The sequence below is a fragment of the Acanthaster planci genome, linkage group LG08, assembly GCF_054643075.1.
Source record: "Acanthaster planci isolate LZ-2023a linkage group LG08, COTS_SCS, whole genome shotgun sequence".
In the NCBI taxonomy this organism is placed as follows: domain Eukaryota; kingdom Metazoa; phylum Echinodermata; class Asteroidea; order Valvatida; family Acanthasteridae; genus Acanthaster; species Acanthaster planci.
The window spans coordinates 9,950,554-9,969,554 of record NC_141784.1 but is presented as its reverse complement, the minus strand read 5'-3'; the positions used below and the strand labels follow the sequence as shown (position 1 = coordinate 9,969,554).

Here is a 19,001-nt window from a genome sequence, read left to right as displayed (position 1 = left end):
GGCATGTTCTGTCCAGTTAAACTCTATCGCGACTTCTTGGCACCACCATCCCTCGCTGCTGGTCAGTTTGCTTTCCAGCTCAATATGTTAACATGCGTTACTGGTTTTGCGACACATACCATTATCGGGGCTGAATAAGCCTTTTTTCCAGTAAAAGTTGAATAAAGTTGCATCTGGTTGCACATAAACATAATATTTTGAATGACCCTGACCAAAGACACTGTTGCTATACCTCGTGATTCGGTGTAAGTTTTTGCATAGCGACCACCATCTCTGAAATGGGCTGGTTCCTTTGTGCCCTTCTTATCCATTGAAAACAATGTATTGATGCAAGGCGTCTCTTATGTGACTAAGCAAAAGCTTGCCCCGAATCACAAGGTATCGGCATAGAAACAGTGCCTTTAGCGCGGAGAATTCAAATAGTTTTATTCACGTGAATTTAAAGAACTCAGCGTACCAGATTTTATTGCTTATTTACCGGTGCAAAATTCACGCTAAGACCCACTGAGCACATGCACCTGTTATTCGCCAGGCAACCTCAGGCCAACATAGGCTCAGCATGACATAATTTGTACATTCATATCGAAATCAATTGTACGCGTAAAAAGCTACGTTTCTTTAGTGTAGGCCTATGGGAAAATTCGTTTCCGATTGTTTTTTTTCCCTCAACCCTTTTTTCCATGTCAGTTTAATGTCTACAGAGCTAGTGATTATGGGCATTTCGTGACAGGCTAGGGACAATAGAATTTAGACGGACAAAAAGCTGAAGTCTTGTGGAAGATTTTCGAGTCTCACTTCCTAAAGCAAATGTTGATTTAGGTTATTAAAAAGTTTATCTACAAATATTGAAATAGGCCGAGTCATTCTCTCACCTGCATATGGGGAATAATTGGATCTGTATTGTGTGTTCTGAGCATTAACACTGCACAATTAAGGATCTGGTTAAGGTAGCCACAAATGACCATTTTCAGGGGAAAAAAAGATTACCCGCGGTTGACCGCCAGCAGAGAAATGCGAGGAAGTTTGACTTCGCAAAAGGGTTAATAACCGGCAGGGTACAACAAATAAAGCCAGAGCGTTAAACCGGGGCACTTTACGAAGAAAAATGGAAACTGGAGACAGACTTGTTTCCTCTAGTTTGCCTAAACACAGCAGTAAAAAGGAAATGGTGATCTGCCATACTGTTTCCAATTTTGTTTCTTCGCGAATTGCATCTTTCTGGGACAAAAAATTGGATTCTTCTGATCAAGATAATGCCTGGCATGGCAGCCGGTAACCTCCCCCAGCCTCTCCGCAAAACGGCCATAAAGTCCTGGAAGAAGTATTTTTGCTGCCTATCAAAATTCTCATACGGTGTCAGATGAGTTTCGAACACGCTCGAAAGCCAACTCAGCCCCCTCCCCATGTCCTTGTAACTATTATTTCGTACCCCAATCACTTGTGAGTCCATATTTAATGGAGTCCAAATTTCACAGTACATGTACACCTATACAGGAAGCCCCATTTACATATTTAGGCTCCCAGACGCCCATCTGCCCCACTTTCTAACCGCTAAATGGATGAGACTGACAGCAATGTCACTCAACTGACATTTATTTGCCCGTTTGGACTTGACATTAGACATTTTATAGGGCTACCTCTAAATGGCAGTGCGTCAGAATCCATGCCATAATTCGCCAACTAATTTGCGTGCATGCGAAATCCATAGACGCACTTCACGCCCACGACGAAGAGTCAATGTGAGTTTATAATTCCAACGCATAAAAACACAATACACGCAGGGTGAATGCAAGCCGCCGACGAGGACTGTCCAAGATTTCTTCTTTTCTTTTCTGAAGTGAGCTATCAAATTTATCGTTCTGTCTTTTTTAACTTGTTTAACTTCTTCAACAAAAACAAGGGTTTCGAGAGCCTGCTGCTGAAGTCGGCACACACGGCAAAATGCACTGTGTGGATTTATTACAAAATGACAATTCTAATCAAATTACAGAAGTCTAATTCATTATTTAAAATTGTAATTATTATTCCTACCAAATTCTAATGATGGACACTGTCTCAAGACTGATATTCAAATTCGGACTGTACAGAGTTTAAAAAATACATGCAAAATTCTGGGAGAACAAACAGTGCAGGTTACTTTGAAAAGTATACATTTTTCCGTATCTCATCAGTTTAATGAATGTGTAAACATTGATATTGACTTTCTTTTTTTTCAATTAATTAAATTCAGCTAGGTAATTCGATTTCTATATTGCATTTCTCTTACTATCCATAAGGTTGAATGTCTATAATTATTCTAAAAGTCCCATGAACCAGGTCCTGTACAACTTGGATACCATCAAGAATGTACGCATACACTACACTCCCAATATTTTTGCCCAAGGGGCCACATCATTTAAACCCTGATCTTCAAGCCTAGAAAAAATTCTCAAAGAACGTCTGGGCTCACTTGGCTAATGGGTTTACTGACAATGATCTCTTTAAACTCTGGACTCTGTCCAACTAGTGCTGGCAGCAATATGCACGAAAAAGCTATCAAGTAGGCTGGTGCCCTGCCGTTTCAATAATATTGAGGATAGGTAGCTTTCATCGTAAAAATAAGAGTATGATGTAATACTCAGGATTGCCCCCTTCAATAGGTAGGTCCAGCACACACACATCTCTTAGTCAGCATAATTGAAGTAGGGCAAAAGCGAAGATCGGCATACAAGATAATGCAAAGAGAAATTGAGGAGGTTTTCTGGCACTGTCATACAGCCAATCTGAAGAAAGGGCTAATTTTGTGAGCTTAATAGTTGTAAATACTGACGATTCTATTCGAAAATCAACTATATGGGTTCTGACACTTCTGGCTGTTTTTTGGAAAATGTTGGAAACAGAGGGAAGTCCTCCCGGTTTTCTCTTGTGGCCACGGCAGCCACCAGACCAAAAGATCACTTGGAGTGTTTTCTGGTCTGGGAACCAGACTAGTCTTCCCAGACTAGGAAGAGCCAGATATTTTGTACAATGGCTGACCCAGTATTATGTCCACCATTACTGGGGGGCTGACTGCTGAGATGTATGTAGAGTTAATGTATGGAAAATCTCTAGCTTTCTTTTTTTTTAATTTAGGCACCAAACACTAACCATCACCGTATTTCAGAAAAAAATTACATGTGCAAGGATTACCTGTGGATAATTCAACTCAGAAGATCTTTTTCTTTTTCTTCTTGACTTGTTGTTGCTGTTTGGCTTTCTCCTCTGCTAGTCTCCTCTCAAGCGCTTGACGCCGCAACAACTCAGTGTCCTGTCCATACCAGACATACCTTAGAATTAGTCTCATCTCAAAGTGTGTGGCTCAAATACCGTTGCCCGCTTTGATATTCTGTCAGACTCAGCAAGTGCCTCAAAGCAGTTTTGTGCCTTGAAAAACACTAATGATGGGAGACGTTGCTTACCACTCTGTGAAAATCTCTTTTTCAGTAATTCTGTTTCAGTTGAGCTTTCTGTATAAATGTATTGCTCCTTTTGGTGTCCTGATGAAAACGGACATCATCTGGGTGAACTCTCTCTCTCTCTCTCTCTCTACATATATATTGATTGACGGTTGCTATATATTTCCACTTTGAAATATTCTTTTATAGGTGCACAACTCAAAGCGGCTCTTGTGACTTATTACTCATTTTTACAGAGTGGGTCACAAATCAATCTCAATTTCTGTGCACAATCTCCAAATACTGCTAGACAAATCTGTCCTTGTTGATACATGTACACCTGCCAATCACATTTGGGCAAAAGGAGAATCACTGGGACAAAGCAACCAATGAAATCTAGGACATTTTGAGGCTGTCACCTGTCCTCTGTCATGCATATAGTCAGGTACCCAGTCCACAGAGTGTGCTGCTGTGTGTGGAGTCAAGTGAGTGAGCATTCGCTACGTTAAGGGGACAATTTCTTTGCCACACAAATTTGGACCGAGCTGTGGGGCCATTTCTGTGTCCCCATATCGGTTTTGGTCCCCACAAAATAGGTGAAATATCGAGTGTATGTCCCTGCAACTACGGAACAAGAATCAATGCTCACACTGTGTAGCCACTCAGTGCTCATTGCTTCTTCGAGGGGTGTTTGAATTCGTTGAATCACATGACAATGACAATGGTGCATCAGTTCTCGTAATTCAATTAGGCCGCTCCCGAATTACTTGGCTGCAGCCTGAAAGTTCATACAATCTGTGGCTGTAGCTACTTCCCATAGAGCTGTGTGGAATTTTAAGCCACAGCCAAGTAATTTGGACAAGGCCTTGCTTACCTCAGCAGAGCTCCCCGGTGACCCGGCCCCTTTCACGGGTGACCCCTTGGGAGTAACAGACTTGGTGGGTGATCCGTAGCTTGCCCCAGCAGTCTGCGCATTGGCAACCAGCGACGGGGGCAACCGGTGGGCCCATGACGGGCCGGTGGCACCCGCTGTCTGGCCGGGGTCACCCGACATGTCGTCCGAGAACTCCTCGTCAGAGCTGGCTGCGAGGTTGATATAATAGCAAAGTGATTATAAAACAAATCTTGTCACTGGTTAACTTTAACTTGTTAACTTACAGAGCTTTAATCAAGCTGGTCAGGAGTCAGATCCAAAGTCAGGTCAAAAGACAAGATTAAGATTAAGTTTATGTCCAAATCTCATGGCTAGAGCTATGTCTAGGTCTTTGCTGATGGCAACTAAATAGGTGCATGCTGACAACAGACAAAGTCGTAGCTCAAAAAACGCTCATTTCTAACATAGTCTTAAAGGCAATGTCTGTGTCGCTGTTCACTTAAATAGCTTGTGGCCAGATGAGATACGGGCTATTTTGCGATGACCAGTCCGGAAACAGCCAGAGAAATCTCTCGCTGACAAGCGTTCGAAAATAGCTACTATAGAATGATTGCAAAGACCTCTGAGAAATGCCCCATGCCTGCAATAACTGACACTGTGTTTAACTTGTACAAATTTTGTCAAAAGCACAAAGTGACCACTGTGACTTCAGGATCTCACTGGGTGTGACCATAGGAGTCGCCAGGATTTTCTTTTCTGAGGGGATGGAAGGAGGCACTCAGGACCAGCAAACTGAAGAATGTTCCTTGATGAAAGGGCTCAATTCTGAGTCATTTTCAACAACGGAGGTCATTATCATCCCCTTTCTACCTTGTCTGCCCTTTCTTTTGGTTTCTCTTTTGCTTTCTGTCTTTTTTTAAAAAATTATTTTCCCGGGAGGGCAGGGGGCCTGTTGCGATGCCCACAAGTGTGACTGTCCTCAGTAACATACACAATGTGATGATGGGTCCCCAGTGTGGGACATACCTTGCTCTGTAGGTCGGTTCAGCCAAGCGTTTGTCATCATGACCTGCCGATACAATTCTTGGCCCGGCTCTGAAAAAGCTGAGGCTCCAAGTGACTGGACTTGACTTTCAAATGCCTGATAAAAAGAAAAAATTCCGAAATAAAATCTTTCAGTGTACGAAAGTATTTCCAAATGTCTTGGCTCCTGTAGGTTTTGATGAAACCTGGTGCCCTTTTACAGCAAATGGGCAAACACTGCAAACATGACTGGCTCCCTTCACTCTGGTCGGTGTCTCGCAGCTCACCTTGGAAAAATTCATGTCACTGTTGAAAGCCTTGGCATCAAATGGTGTAGTTTCAAGGTGCTCTGAAAAATAAAACAGATGGACTTACAATGACAGAATTGAATGCAAGAGGAGGTAACCCTACCCTCCCCCACAAAAAACCTTTGAGTAAGAATTTGAAACACCGCTTAGCAGATTATTGGGCACAAATTTTTTTTTTAGTACAAATGAGCAGAGAACCAGCCTCAGGTAATGTGCTTTGCACAGCAGTTTGGACAGGAACCGGTTTTTTCACTGTGCATTATTTTCTGCGCATAGCAATTTCTTGTGGTGAAACAGCTCCATGACTTTGGCCCCGCCTACTCACTCCTGGAGACCTTCCCTCCTGCTGCCTTGTAGTCTTCTATCTCTGCATCTTTCTTCTTGAGTATTTTGTGAAGCTCCGCCTCTCGTCTGCTGAGCTCAGAGACCATTGTAAGAAGGGGCGTGGCCAGATGACAGGCGTACTGTAAAAATCACCAAATCACAAGAAGGTGGATCGGCTTTGGTATTAAGAATGACAAGTAATGCACAAATGAGATTCTGAACTTTGCACAGGTTTAATGTGGTTCAAAATTAAACAGGTTACAACCAAACTTGAACTGTTTCTGGGTCTTACTTGGCTCAGTCCGACCTCTACTATAGTTTTGGGCAATGTTTCGGTGCAAAAATAGATAGGCATTTGTCAAAGTTGGAGATCTGCTCGGCAACACTATCCAACAGGCTAACTGTCCCCCAAAGCCCAATAGCTTCCAGTCCCGAGTCAGCCAGCCACCACAGGATGTAGCATTGTTCAGTGGGACTATAAACATCCCCTTTGCTTTTGACTGCTCAAGGCAGCAGTGTTAAGCAGCCGTTTATACCTGCTGCATCTGACTGCGTTCTGCATTTGTCAGAATGACCAGAGATATGTAATCTGAAAGTTCTTCCCTGTTCCCTGCTCAAACAACTAACAATCAAGTAGAGAACGGTATTGCCCAAACATCCCAAATCTGGCAGCTTAACAAATATTTCAACTACGAGAGAGTGTCAGACTTGACTGAGTACCACTGCACCCCTCCACCCTGCATATTTTCAGTATCTCGGTACACCCTACCATGTCATTCGTGGCCTCCTGACAGTGAAACTCCCACTTGAAGGGCACCCCTCCAGTCAGCTGGGTGCCCAGCCTGAGCACCATCCCGCTCTGGTCCCGGGATTTGGGCGGCTCCAGGCTGTAGGTAGACTTCTTCCTCTGGTCGGCCAGGTTATCCCTGAGATGCTGCAGGAGGGTGGCCAGGGGGGCTTCCACGTTGGGATTCAACTTCTGCAAAGAGGAGCATGTGAAGTCGTGCATGTTCCCCAGGGTTGATGACGTGTTCGGTTTATTTGCCAATTAGAAGTACGAATTCTTTTTGGTGATGTTGCAAATTCACATTCAAGTTTGCCAGGTGCCAAGAAAGCACAAGAAACCCACACCAAGCATTATCCAACTGTACTACGAATGCTATACAAAGCCGGTGAAATTCCATCTATCACATTTGTGATAGCCTTTTCTAAGAGGAGATAGAGGGCGCTGTGTAAATTAAATCAGCGTGTACCTGTACGTGTAATTATATCAGCATGCATGAGCAGGGCTTCAACGTTGTTATCATTTGCTGAAAACTGAATTGGTTTGTTAAAAATTGAAAATGGGGTGTCCACATTTGCCTTGGATTGAAAAACCGGGCATCCAAGTTGCTACGTTTTTCATGTTTTTGCCTGCAACAAAACGAGGTATCCAAATTGGTTGACAGCATGTGCAAAAGATGGCCAGACACCCCTTTTGCCAAAACACTGCTTGCTACTCCTTCACAGGTCTGGCAAGGCACAAATGCCTCTCCATGAGGATTCCAGAATACTTTGTTGCAAGACCAAGTCCAAGGGACAAACACCGTGGACTGATTTTGGCACGTTCTCACAGTGTAACTACCTTTGCCTTCTGCTCAAAGACTGCCCGGCTGCATTCCTCGTACCACATCGTCACCATGTCGTACACCAGCAGCTCGTAGTGGTCCTCTCGGAACAGACACTTGACGAGCGCCCTCTGCCTGTTCAGCTGGAAGGGCTGCCAGATCTGGGCCGTCAGGTCTGGCTTCCAACGTCGTCTCCATTCCAGCTGTGTGGTGGCCATGGCACGTAAAGACTGGCTCGACTACAGCTGTACGAAATTAAGGAAAGGTTTACACGCATAAATATCAGTAACTCCGATAGAAATCCGTGCCAGTTGGTAATATAACCTGGTTATAGAACCTGCAAGAACCTCAAAGAATTTAAGATATACCTCATTGGAAAACAACTAGTAATTACTAACGAAAAACAGATAAACAGATACAATAAAAAATGCACTTACAAGGTACACAGTGTCTGAAAATATTTTGTTATTCAAACCCGATTTATCATCGTTATTCTTGCTCATATCATCTAAACATTCCTGAATCTTCCAACGCCTCCATAACAAACATATTATTTCCTTCCAGGCCACCATAACTATCTTTGTAACTTGTCCGTCAGTACTACCAATAAAAAAGAATTAGCCATGCAATAAACTTTGACATCAAACCTGAGACGGATCACTGACATCACTCCATTTGCTTCAGCAAAATTAATGCAAGTATCTGGCAGGATCAGATGGGAATTGGGAGGTCTGATCTTGACTAATCATTATAGCTGTGAACTGCCCTAACAAACAGATTGTGAAAACAAATTTAGTGCGTTTTAGATTTAAAACTACATGTACGGCATGTATGACGCCTATGATCAAATGCAATTTTACCCTCATGGAAAGAAAATTTTACCCAGATGTCCTTCACAGCTTTAGGCAGAACTTCAGTCCTTTTTTAAACCTTAAAAGTAGAATAGCTAGCACTGTAACTTGTTAACTTGAATGGGAGAAAAAAATGAAGTGGAACGAAATACTAATAGAAAGGGTTGTTGACTGCATCATAAATCTCAATCCAGAAACTGGAGAAACTGACCTAATCATAAACCACATCTTCCGCCGACAATCATGTCAGTTTCAGTGTTTTGCACGCTGAATAAATTTGTCTTCAATGAAAAATACAAACAAAGAGAAGGTGAAATTCGTCACGGTGTACAAACTATGTTTGGCGGTGAGTGCATAGTGGCTGGATACGGAACTCCTCCACGTCTTTCAAAACTGCACAATAGGTTCCTTGAAAAACAGACATGACAGAGCTATCAACTGTCCATGACTGACTGTAAAGCCAAACTTACACTAGCCCCAGACTTGGGCCAGTTGTTTTTAACAGAAGGGAGAGCAACATTTTAATTGTTGAATTCACCTTGGTAGATGACTGTGACATCATGCTTAAATAACTGTAGGGTTGATGTTTTTGAGGGAAATTATGAGGGGAAACTGTGTTTTAAGACGACATAGCTAGGCCCAAGCCCTGATCATGCCCATGGTGTAACGGGACAATGTACCAGTCTGCTTATGTAGATTTGCAATATGGGAAGGCAAGTCTCATGGCTTGTCAAGATGGCTCCTGTGAGTTAATTACGCACTTGAATAAATATATGACTGTTGCTGATTGTAATTAATGAGCCTCCGCTGATGTCTCTCATTCTCACATCACCATCCATACCTGTGGTGATGATAACCACAGTGTTAAAATGGTGGAGTCAAATTTCCATGGCTGGTGTATCAGTAAGAAAGTCCCATTTTCTCACAATTTTGAAATTTGGAAAATAGAGTGTTAGCGCAAATAAAAGAGAGGGTTGACTTTGTTTTTTAGGGGGACCGACCAATTTTGCGAGATTAAAATGACAAAAAGGGGGGGGGGGGTCCCCTCTCCAAGTATACGTATCCTCATCACCTGACCGGCAACCTGACCAGCTGACAACGAACATCATGAACATGAAGAAAGTCAACGACAACAGCCGACAAGGTCGGAACAACAATTTTCTCAACATGCTCAAAATTTTCACGACTCTGCATGGAAATCTGACACTTCATCAGTTTCTCGAAAGCAGTTGAATGGACCTGCACTTGCTGAAATGAAATGAGCCCCTACCTGCAATGGAAATAGTGCAAAGACTGCTGCAGCGTACTCCAAGTGGAAATGTTTGTTGTGGGCGCCGCCATCTGTTTAACGTTAAAAGCGCCCTCTTTGGACTTAAAATCTGAATAACCTAATGGGCAGGTTCAGCACGCGACCTGCCCATTGAACTTCGAGAACCGCTTTTACCAGAATAGACCTAGGCAGGGGCGTGTTTTTGCAGTCATAACCAAGAATTGGTTGGGTTGTTTGTTTTCATTAGTTAATCGCTTTTAGGGTTTGAGTACTACATCATCACGGTTAATTTTTACCCGAACCAGTTCTTGGTTATGACCGCCAAAACGAATCCTAGTCACCCTCCTCTATACTTGGGTTTGTTCGCCGCACACTTGTCGGTGTCTCTATGGCAAGGCTACGAAATGTCATTCATTTTAACGGCTGGTGGTTTCATTTCATATAGAACCGATTAAAACTTCCAACTCCCAGTTAGGGCAGCTTCTACTTGACCTGGAAACAATCACTAGTGATGTAATTAGTATTTCAATCGATCAAAAACAAGGCCGACGGTATAGGCGCTACAACTAACATCCGATTATTGATTGTCAAGTGGGCAATTGGTGCCAGCAAAAACACTATTTAAAGGGCGAATAGTGGGATTGCTCAATAATTTTGTTTCACACTGAGGTTCAGTCTGCACCGTCGCTGTGTCCTCATACGCATCATCATGACGCTTTCCCTTAGCGATTACTTCATCTTATTTAGCTTACTACACTGCAGTTTCCTTATCACCAGTGCTCGAGGTAGGGCTAGTTGTTTGCTTTTTGGGTACCTTCCAGTTCCCCCCTCCACCTTTTTTGTAGTTTAAATTCATTTTAATTGTCATCCATTAGGACGAAGACAAGTACGAAAAATAATCATTTAGCGTATTCAGTGTCACTTGAAGTATAACGGGCATGAAAACTCTCGCGTTTTTTAATGACTTATGCATTCATGGTCACTTCTTCTCCGAGAGGTTGCAAGGTGGATGTTTTAATCGTAAAATATTCCATGAGAAATATGTTAACGTAAACTGATGTTGGTTGGTTTTAGCGGTTGGTTTCATTTCGGCAAAATAACGTCCGCAGTTCGCTTTGTCCTAGTGTTCTTTATCCACACTCGGTGCTCTTTTCGCCAATTGGTGATAATTTGAGAGCTCTTCCAAACATGTCAACGAGTCTGTAAAAAACAATGTCACACTGGATGACAGTTGTGACAATTTCTTGTACGATACTTGTTTTACTACGGTTTTCCAACAATGTCGTGGTGGAAGTCGAGGAGGAATATGGATCCATAGAAAGTGAGCCAATATAGTTTCGGATATGAAACAAGATTCCAAGTTTTAATTTGTTTGAATTGATTTCGGTCTTCAGTTTCATCCCTCAATTTTGCCTCCAGCCGCAAAACTATATCCACCGGCTTTTATTACAGAGGTTGTGTACAATCATCTTTCTCTTTAGAATGCTCAGGAACTGGACACAAGATCACAACAACCACTGACAAGACTGGTCTGTATTTATCATATACCATCGATCTATGAGTGTCATTGGTTGGTCTGTTACGTGTCTCGGTGATCGATGAGCAATTAAAATCGATTAATTGTAATGATCATTATCATTAATGTGACCACGTGTAGGTCCTGCTTACTTTTTTTGCTTTTCTCTTGGACTTCATCACGATTTCCTGGCTCCTCTTCTTTCTTTCAACCTCACACAAACCTATCTCTTAATAAAGCTGCATAAGTTTGATAAACTTCCAGTGAACACAACGGAAACATCTGGTAATCCGATATTTGAAATCGTTTTCCCACAATACCGTTATAAATACTTGTTCAAGGCTGCCATGGAGGCGTCCACAGTGTTTAATACCCGTGAGAACATTGATTGAATTATTAGAATACAAAACGTAATTTGTGACCATGGTTTAGTAATTGTAGATGTGAAATGCAGATGACGCTAAAACTATACAAAATAATTGCGTAGGCCTACTAGTAAAACGTGGGCACAAAAGAGCCAACTATTTATACAGAGCCAATCTTTTCCTTTTTCATTTTGGGAAAAAATACTCATAAGATGCAGTTTTCGACTAGGCTAATCTGTTGTTTGTCAGGTCAGACCAAACTTGGGCAAATAACCATATTGGACGTGCAAAACTATGGTAAATAAATAATTGATTGCTGTGGTAATGGGCCTACACGGAACTGTTGAATTCAACACTAGCAAGACTGCAGTTGGTGACTACTCTTTGAAAGTGCTGTATCCGACGTTTTTAATGTTAAATCCAACATTTTATTCAAATTCAAGCACCTAAACTCGTTTTGTTAACGTTTTAAATGCCGATTCAACCATTTCTGGGGAAAACCCAACATTTTTCTCGTTGAAAATTGGATTTGAAGTGCTGGATTTAACATTTAAAATGTTAGATTTAACACCTTCAAAGAGTATTAACTGACTGCACTTGAGTTACATTCAACACTTCAGTAAGCGCGCACCTTGAGGTACTATTTCCCTTATCTCGAGGTCTCAGTGCTTAATGTTCGCTGTCATGAGTCCTATTCGCCCTTCCCAACGTTCTCGTTTTGTCCTTGTTTTGTGTTCATCCTGTGCAAGGCATTTCAAAAATAAGCTTGATTGTATTTCAGAGATTCAGTGAACAACATTCGTGTTTATTTTATTTGAAGCTGTCGATTGCGTGGAGTGTAATATTCCATGCAGACTGCCTCTACAACGTGACGAGAATGGGTGCAAGATCTGCAGCTGCCGTCTTCGTGAGTAGTGTTCAGTCAAAATCTGTTGGTTCTTGTATAGGTCCCTGACTTCGCATGTTCATATTGCTCCGATTTGAAGGAAAACGCACGGCCTGCTCAGAAAAATACGATGGCTTTGAGGAAAGGTTAATTGACCGTGTCCGAATTACTTAGCTGTGGCCGAAAATTACGCATGAGTCTGTTTCGCTCTTCGCCCAGCGCCCGATGAGAAGGGCTGATGGCTTTGCACAGATTTTAGTAAAGGAAATTTGTCAGGCGGCGGGTCACAGCTGACGACACACAGAGCATTGTGGGTAGATTTCTGTCAGGAGCACGTGCTGGCTCAATGCGGCGCTTATCAACTCAATATTTTATCTTTTTCTTCCTCATTGGTGAAAATATTCTCACCACATTTTTTCAGTTCATCCAAAATTGATCAAGATGACTAATGATTTGAAAAATATCGCCCAAAAATACGTGATCAGTGATACTTAGTAAGATTATAAATTACCGTGGTTGTCTCAAGGCCATGGTTTTTATCATAAGGCGACACTTTGGCATTAAAAGACCGGGATAAAGCATTGCCATCGGATACATGAACGTCAAAGAACTTCAAATAACGCTTCGCTAAACGGAAGTGATATCCTCGCGGTCGGAGGTCATGCCCAAAGTAGCCAATCACAGTGCAAAGCCAGTGGCCCTCAGTCCCAGCGCCATTGTTCCGGGCGGCGTAATTTTCTCCCTAGGAGTGTCAGGGGGGCAATTACCATATATCGGCGGGGTTAACTGCAAACTCATCAATTTAGCGGACACTTAGAAACTTCAGGCTTCAATTTCCTATTACAAAAAACATCCTCTCACAACTAATCCCCCCGCCGAAAAACTGCATACATGTAGACTCGAACCTTTGCCTTGTTGCTTATAAGTCTAGTGCTCTTCTAACTGAGCTGCCGTATAACTGGCCGAGTGAGCAGTTTTGTTTTATGTTATTCTCAAAAGTTCGTCCACGTTCCCATACGTTTTCGAAACGAGTGGATTCAATTTCGCTGGTTCCAGTCTGAGCTTGAATATGTGGTTTTGATTGCTGCTTTAAAATGGCTAGAACCAGCGAATCCAAAGTCTTAAGTTCGATCTGCAACCAAGTGATTCAGACGCGGCTTAGGAAGCTTTGGGAAATCTTTACGACAGCAGGAGTGAACGGCATTAACTTTGCTGGACAGAACACTCTTCACACGGCCCGCCGCTGACTTCCATCCGTCTACAGTTAGGATTTTTCAGATTTTGGAAATCATATACATGTACATGCTTTATTTTGATTATTCCCCAAACATTTCTTTGCTCCCCCCCAAAAAAAACAGAGAGAGAGAGAGAGAGAGAGAGAGAGAGAGAAAGAAAGACAGAGAGACAGAGAGTGTGAGAGAGAGAAAGACAGAGAGAGACAGAGAGAGAGAGAGAGAGAGAGAGAGAGAGAGAGAGAGAGAGAGAGAGAGAGAGAGAGAGAGAGAGAGAGAGAGAGAGAGAGAGAGAGAGAGAGAGAGAATGGCCCTGCCCGAGCTGGTTTCTTTTTTATTAGAAGGGTCAAAAGGTCATAAAATAAACAAGATATAGTTAAGAACTATACTTTTCGTATTTAGCGACCCAAAATAGTGGATCAAGCCAAAGAATGACATCGTAACACTCACCCCGACCGTGCCCCGACAACGAAATGACAGCGCTCAGGCACGTGACTTGTTTTTCTTGACTACTCAGCTGAGTGCGAACTTCTGACCCCCACGTGGTGTGTCAACCCATGCAACAAGCAGACTTGCGCAGACTACTTGACCAACGGCGAGTTGGAGGAGAGCCAGTGCGTGCCCAAGGAGGGCGACGAGGCCTGCGAGACGGGATGCAGCTGCCCCGAGGGGCAGAGGGTCGACGTGGCCCAGGAGTTTGGAGCGGAGTGCGTGGCCAAAGACGAATGCGGTTGCCTGGATCCCGATGCACCAGATGGCTATTTGAAGGTAAAGAGTTGCAAAATCACAGTTAAATCCAATCGTGGTAGACTCTAAATCGGCATATTTGAGTTGACTTAGTTGTATAGGTGTGCTTGTCGACACGTGACCTAAAATAACGAATGCGTCAAACCATATCGATACCCTCGAAATATTGCACCAAATTTCTAGTTTGCATCCTGACACAATGGAAACGGGAGGTTAATATTTAAGGACTGGAGGCTTATACTAACTTAAATATATTTGTGTTTTCTAGGCCAGTTACAAATACAAGAAAACGGACGAGACTGGAGAGCTCTTGTGCACTTGCCACTCAAATCACACAGTTACATGTGCTCAAAATAGTAAGTACATGCACCTTGAGACGTCAATTTGTTCTGGTTGTTAATCAAAGATCACATTTACACACCATTCTAAGTATTGGTCATGATTGACTGTGTGTTTACTTAAACAACTTCATATTTCTTCGAAGCACTTTAAAATACGGATCGGTTACACACTTTCATGAAATTTCACATAACAATAGAGGAGTTAATTTTGGCGGCAAATTTGGTAATGGAAAAATGAAAATGTTCCAGACTGCTAACCAACCGAATGACTTTCCGATCCCAGTAGAATCTTCTTAAATGTTCTGAGAACGATTGTGCTAATCTGCTGAAATCGAAAAATCAAACATGCACCTTCAAACTTTCAAGTCCGCAATATTTGGAGTGTAGGAGCTTTGTAATTTCTTACACATGTATCATTTTGGTACGTAGATGGACCCAACGCGAGATGTCCTGTGGTCAACGGCTGCCCAAAGTCCTGCCTAATTAAGGACCGTTCAGGATGTGAAAGATGCACCTGTTAGAATCAACAACATGAAGTGAAGTCCTTTCAGACGCCTGCTGTGTTTGGAGAACGAGGAAAGAGGGGCTCTGGAGAGTTGGTCGAAGATAATCCATGTATTTGATTCTGAAGATGGCGTACACAATTTCCTAAATTCACAGCTTTTGATGGTGAAACAGCTTTTCTCACTCAACTGTTCTTGGTTGTAGGCCTGTAGTCATTATAATTTCATCCGTGATGAATGTGCTGTCGTCATGGGCGTAAATCCCGGGGGACGAGGTATTCATCCTCCACGTTTTGACAAGGTGGATGGGCATTGAATCATTCCCCTCCCAACAACCAAAATGTATTCAATAGCACTCCAAAAGGGAGAATAATTTTTTTTGAAATTCCATAACTATGTCATTCTGATGTAACATTCTGTAGAATGTAATACGTATTGTAAATCTGCATCTGTATGGTGTCAGTACCTCCTGCCCAGGCTTTTCAAATTGCCGTGGCCGGACTTCCCTATCCTCCACCCCCAGCGCCATTTCCGGCATAAATTAACGCCACTGGCTGTCGTAATCGGAACTTTTATTCAAACTCTAGAAGAAATGAGAACATTCAAGAAAAGATGATATCTAGTTGAAAGTAGTTGTTACATGTTCAGAAACGTTTCAAAATGTTGAGTACATTAACTTAGTGGGTTTTTTTTGGTTATCCAACGGAAAATGAATGCGCCCTCTAGTGATATCATACAAACTAGTTAAAACGGAATATTAAAATGGATTGCCTAGTCTTAGGTTAAAATAGCGCCCCCTCGTGATCCCAGTTCAAGTAGAATGACGATTTACAGCACAATCTGACTAACAGAATTCTAATAAACACTGAAATTTGGTGTAAGTAATTGATGACAGGTTTTCCAAATTTATGATGAGTTATTTAGTTTGTCAAGGTGTCAGAAAAGCAAAGTTAAGCTTTAGCTTGTATAGAAATTAGATTGTCACGGACACTATATACGAGCATGGTGCACATGTGCGTGTACTTTCAATCCATTATTTTGGCGGGATATTTTAATTGACTGCTGAATTCCTTAAAACTTTGCACAATTTCTTTTTGGCTGGTTATGTTTATATTGAGAAAAAATTTCCCGGTGAATAAAGGCAACACCGATGTAAATAAACATCTTGTTTCCATTCCGTTAATTTCCATGATTCAAAATGTTCAATATAAAAAACTTGTTTCCTTTGAAGAATTAGAAAGCCTTTTTCAGAGTTACTCTGTTTTGTACTTTGTCATTACATGCATATCACAAGTTACGTTATTTTCAGTCAAGATTTCATTAATAGGCGCTCCTTATGACCGTGATTGAGTGTTGCACTCCGCGATGGAGCCAGAACAAAACATCTCAATCGCCGATTTATTGTATCGACTAAAACAACCGTACAAAGTGGAGCATCGAATTTTCACATTTGGCCCAAAGTTACACCCCTGTCACTCAAAAGAAAATCGAGTGCTGGCGTGCGACGCGAAAAATGTGTGCCAATTGTCCAGGGGAACCTGGCGGTCTTGTTGCCACAACATCGAGAGCAAAACTGTTGATGCTGAACACGCGTCCTGAATTCTCAATCCACCCGAGGAATGAGCAGAGAGAGAGAGAATGGAGAAGACAAGGAAGAGGTAAAGGCAATGGATGGTTGAGCCAGTAAGCCAGTCACTTGGTGATGGCTGTCACGGGGCTAAACCGCCCGTCTGCCGAGGAGAGATCCCCCCTCTGCCGCCACCCCCCCCGCGTCTAATGGCATGAATTAGACAGTTGCCATTAAGGGTATTTTCAGAAATTGCACTGATCGATGGCTGTGTTGATTCAGCTTCGGCGAAGAGATTATAGATAATTGAATAGCAATAATGTAACTGGGCCCGCTTGTTCGTGGCAGGGTTGGGAGAGAGACCTCTGGTTTTCTTGTGGATGGAGAGTGGGTCTGATTAGGTCGCTTTTATTCAGCGGATGCATGGTTTTTGACATCACCCTCAGGATTTGAGACGCGTGGTGGTTTGTGGCATTTCCAAGTAAAGTTTGTGGAGTGAAGTGTATCGACACAAGCACCCCGCTCCCCTTCCAGAAAAACAGGCGTCAGGAAACGTGACCATGTATCGACATTGCTCACTCAGTACTCTCTTGCCCAGCGGTCTGAAGGGGTAGATTTAGACGGCTGTCGGGCGTGTGGACGCGCTAAAAACACTTTCAGCTTCCCATTTTTGCAGGTCTTGTGCTGATCTGGAAAAAAAAAATAATTGAACCGGTCTTATTTTTGTTAATGGGGGCAAGGCATTTTAAAGGCTGCCCTCGAGGAAGCCCGGTAAAGGGGACGAGGTTGTTGTTGCTACATTAGTGTTAATGGATCTCCGAGAATTGGTCGGGGGTTGAAAAAAGATGGGCGGAGGCGGGAGATAGGGGAGGAGTGGGCGAAACATGGTAAGTTATTTAAGTAACCACGAAACCCAGGCGACTTGCATCAGAGATTGTTGAGACGCGTGCATGATGCACAACCGGCTTCATGCAAAATAACTGGAACATAACATTTGTGGTTACAAGGTGAGCACCGTGCCCAGTGCGTACGGCCTATTACATAGGGAATATTTTCCAATCAAACTTAGGTAATAATTCGGTCACTACGAAAGCTCCGATATTTTGTTAACGCGATCAATATCGATTCTGTACAGTGTTAATCTAACACCACAGGTTTTTTTTTCAATCAGAGTACCTTAAATATACTACAGAAGCATCAACAGGGAATCGATGACAAGCAATCCCAACGAGGAACTGGCTGAAATGAGACCCGAGATGGCATCAAGCCATACCATAACACATTAAAGCTAGTCCCGGAGGGCAATGAATAACTGAATAATATGTGTAAAATATGTTTTTTTTTTATAAAAAAGGAGGCTCCAAATCTCAAAGACAACATCCCACGAGCCTCTTTTCTCCTGAATACTCCACCGTGAGCGTGCGCAGAACTGTAGCCCTGGCCTCCCGCGCAGCCGATTCTGCGCCTTGTCCATGCAAACCAAGCAAAAGCGAAACTTCGAAATTGACCAACTGAACACGTATCCCCGATCAAGACCGGGTGCACTTTCCCGACTCATTTGTGAAAAAAGGGCCATTACGCTTTCTTCCCATGAAAAACTGCAATCTTTCCCTCCACTCCAAAAGCCCGCTACATTTGGCAGTATATTTGTTCAAAGGAATAAAGTAATATTTTATTATTATCGCTATCGTTATTTTCCCTCCGTTGTGTATAATTCCGTCGAGGAGGACAGTGTTCTCCTCCCATCGGTCGTCTTATTCAATTAGCGGGAGGAATTTTCACCGCGCAGAGAATTAAGACGAAGGGGATCGAACATCCCCGAGTTTAAACAGACGGGCTACGATCTTAAGTGCTTAATTCAGGAGAAACAGCTAGATAAATAAGGGGAATTGTATTATAACCCGATGGCGGTATATAGCCAACTTTATTACATATCTCGCCAGCCATTTTTCGTTCCTTGCTTGTCATAATTACACGGTCTAATGCCCAGTAGTGTGCACATTTAACCCTCTTAATCACATCAGTAAATGTCAAACCGGATCCCTAAATGCTGTAATTAATGACCAGCCTTAGCCACAAGCCACCTCGTTCAATAACTACTTACATCACTACCCTGCCTGTGACAGGGAAGTAAGTATAAGGCCGAAATGAGACAGATAAAAAAAGAACTTATA

The 19,001-nt window shown here is 42.6% G+C and overlaps 2 protein-coding genes across 5 annotated transcripts; one reads left to right on the top strand and one right to left on the bottom strand.

Moving 5' to 3' along the window:
* Nucleotides 1–1,919: 1,919 nt before the first annotated feature.
* LOC110979395 (non-homologous end-joining factor 1-like) lies at nt 1,920–9,901 on the bottom strand. 2 transcript variants are annotated; one of them, XM_022235156.2, is made up of 8 exons: nt 9,671–9,901; nt 7,567–7,794; nt 6,712–6,921; nt 5,944–6,082; nt 5,598–5,659; nt 5,314–5,428; nt 4,288–4,496; nt 1,920–3,286 (listed from the first exon to the last, which is right to left on the bottom strand). In XM_022235156.2, exons 2-8 carry the CDS (start codon nt 7,765–7,767, stop codon nt 3,185–3,187), a joined length of 1,038 nt encoding a protein of 345 aa, XP_022090848.2. In that variant the 5' UTR covers nt 7,768–7,794; nt 9,671–9,901; the 3' UTR covers nt 1,920–3,184. The 2 variants fall into 2 exon arrangements, with proteins under 2 accessions (XP_022090848.2, XP_022090849.2); XM_022235157.2 differs by lacking the exon at nt 9,671–9,901 and adding an exon at nt 8,197–8,585.
* A 410-nt stretch (nt 9,902–10,311) lies between these two features.
* On the top strand, nt 10,312–16,421 carry LOC110979396 (zonadhesin-like). 3 transcript variants are annotated; one of them, XM_022235159.2, is made up of 6 exons: nt 10,312–10,455; nt 11,152–11,199; nt 12,372–12,458; nt 14,187–14,437; nt 14,685–14,772; nt 15,187–16,421. In XM_022235159.2, the coding sequence occupies exons 1-6, from the start codon at nt 10,380–10,382 to the stop codon at nt 15,276–15,278; spliced, it is 642 nt and encodes a 213-aa protein (XP_022090851.2). In that variant the 5' UTR covers nt 10,312–10,379; the 3' UTR covers nt 15,279–16,421. The 3 variants fall into 3 exon arrangements, with proteins under 3 accessions (XP_022090851.2, XP_022090852.2, XP_086996603.1); XM_022235160.2 differs by lacking the exon at nt 11,152–11,199 and having other exon boundaries at nt 10,317–10,455; XM_087140477.1 differs by lacking the exons at nt 10,312–10,455; nt 11,152–11,199 and adding an exon at nt 11,221–11,848.
* The last annotated feature ends 2,580 nt before the right edge of the window (nt 16,422–19,001 follow it).

Bases quoted from the DNA above. Each gene is read 5' to 3' on its own strand.
- LOC110979395 (XM_022235156.2), bottom strand. From the start codon at position 7,767: ATGGCCACCACACAGCTGGAATGGAGACGACGTTGGAAGCCAGACCTG. The intron at 6,083-6,711 runs GTAGGGTGTACC...TGATTTTTACAG, and splicing joins AGGAGGCCACGAATGACATG to TACGCCTGTCATCTGGCCAC. The intron at 4,497-5,313 runs GTATGTCCCACA...TCAACCTCGCAG, and splicing joins GAACCGACCTACAGAGCAAG to CCAGCTCTGACGAGGAGTTC.
- LOC110979396 (XM_022235159.2), top strand. From the start codon at position 10,380: ATGACGCTTTCCCTTAGCGATTACTTCATCTTATTTAGCTTACTACAC. The intron at 12,459-14,186 runs GTGAGTAGTGTT...TTGACTACTCAG, and splicing joins GATCTGCAGCTGCCGTCTTC to CTGAGTGCGAACTTCTGACC. The intron at 14,773-15,186 runs GTAAGTACATGC...TTTGGTACGTAG, and splicing joins AGTTACATGTGCTCAAAATA to ATGGACCCAACGCGAGATGT.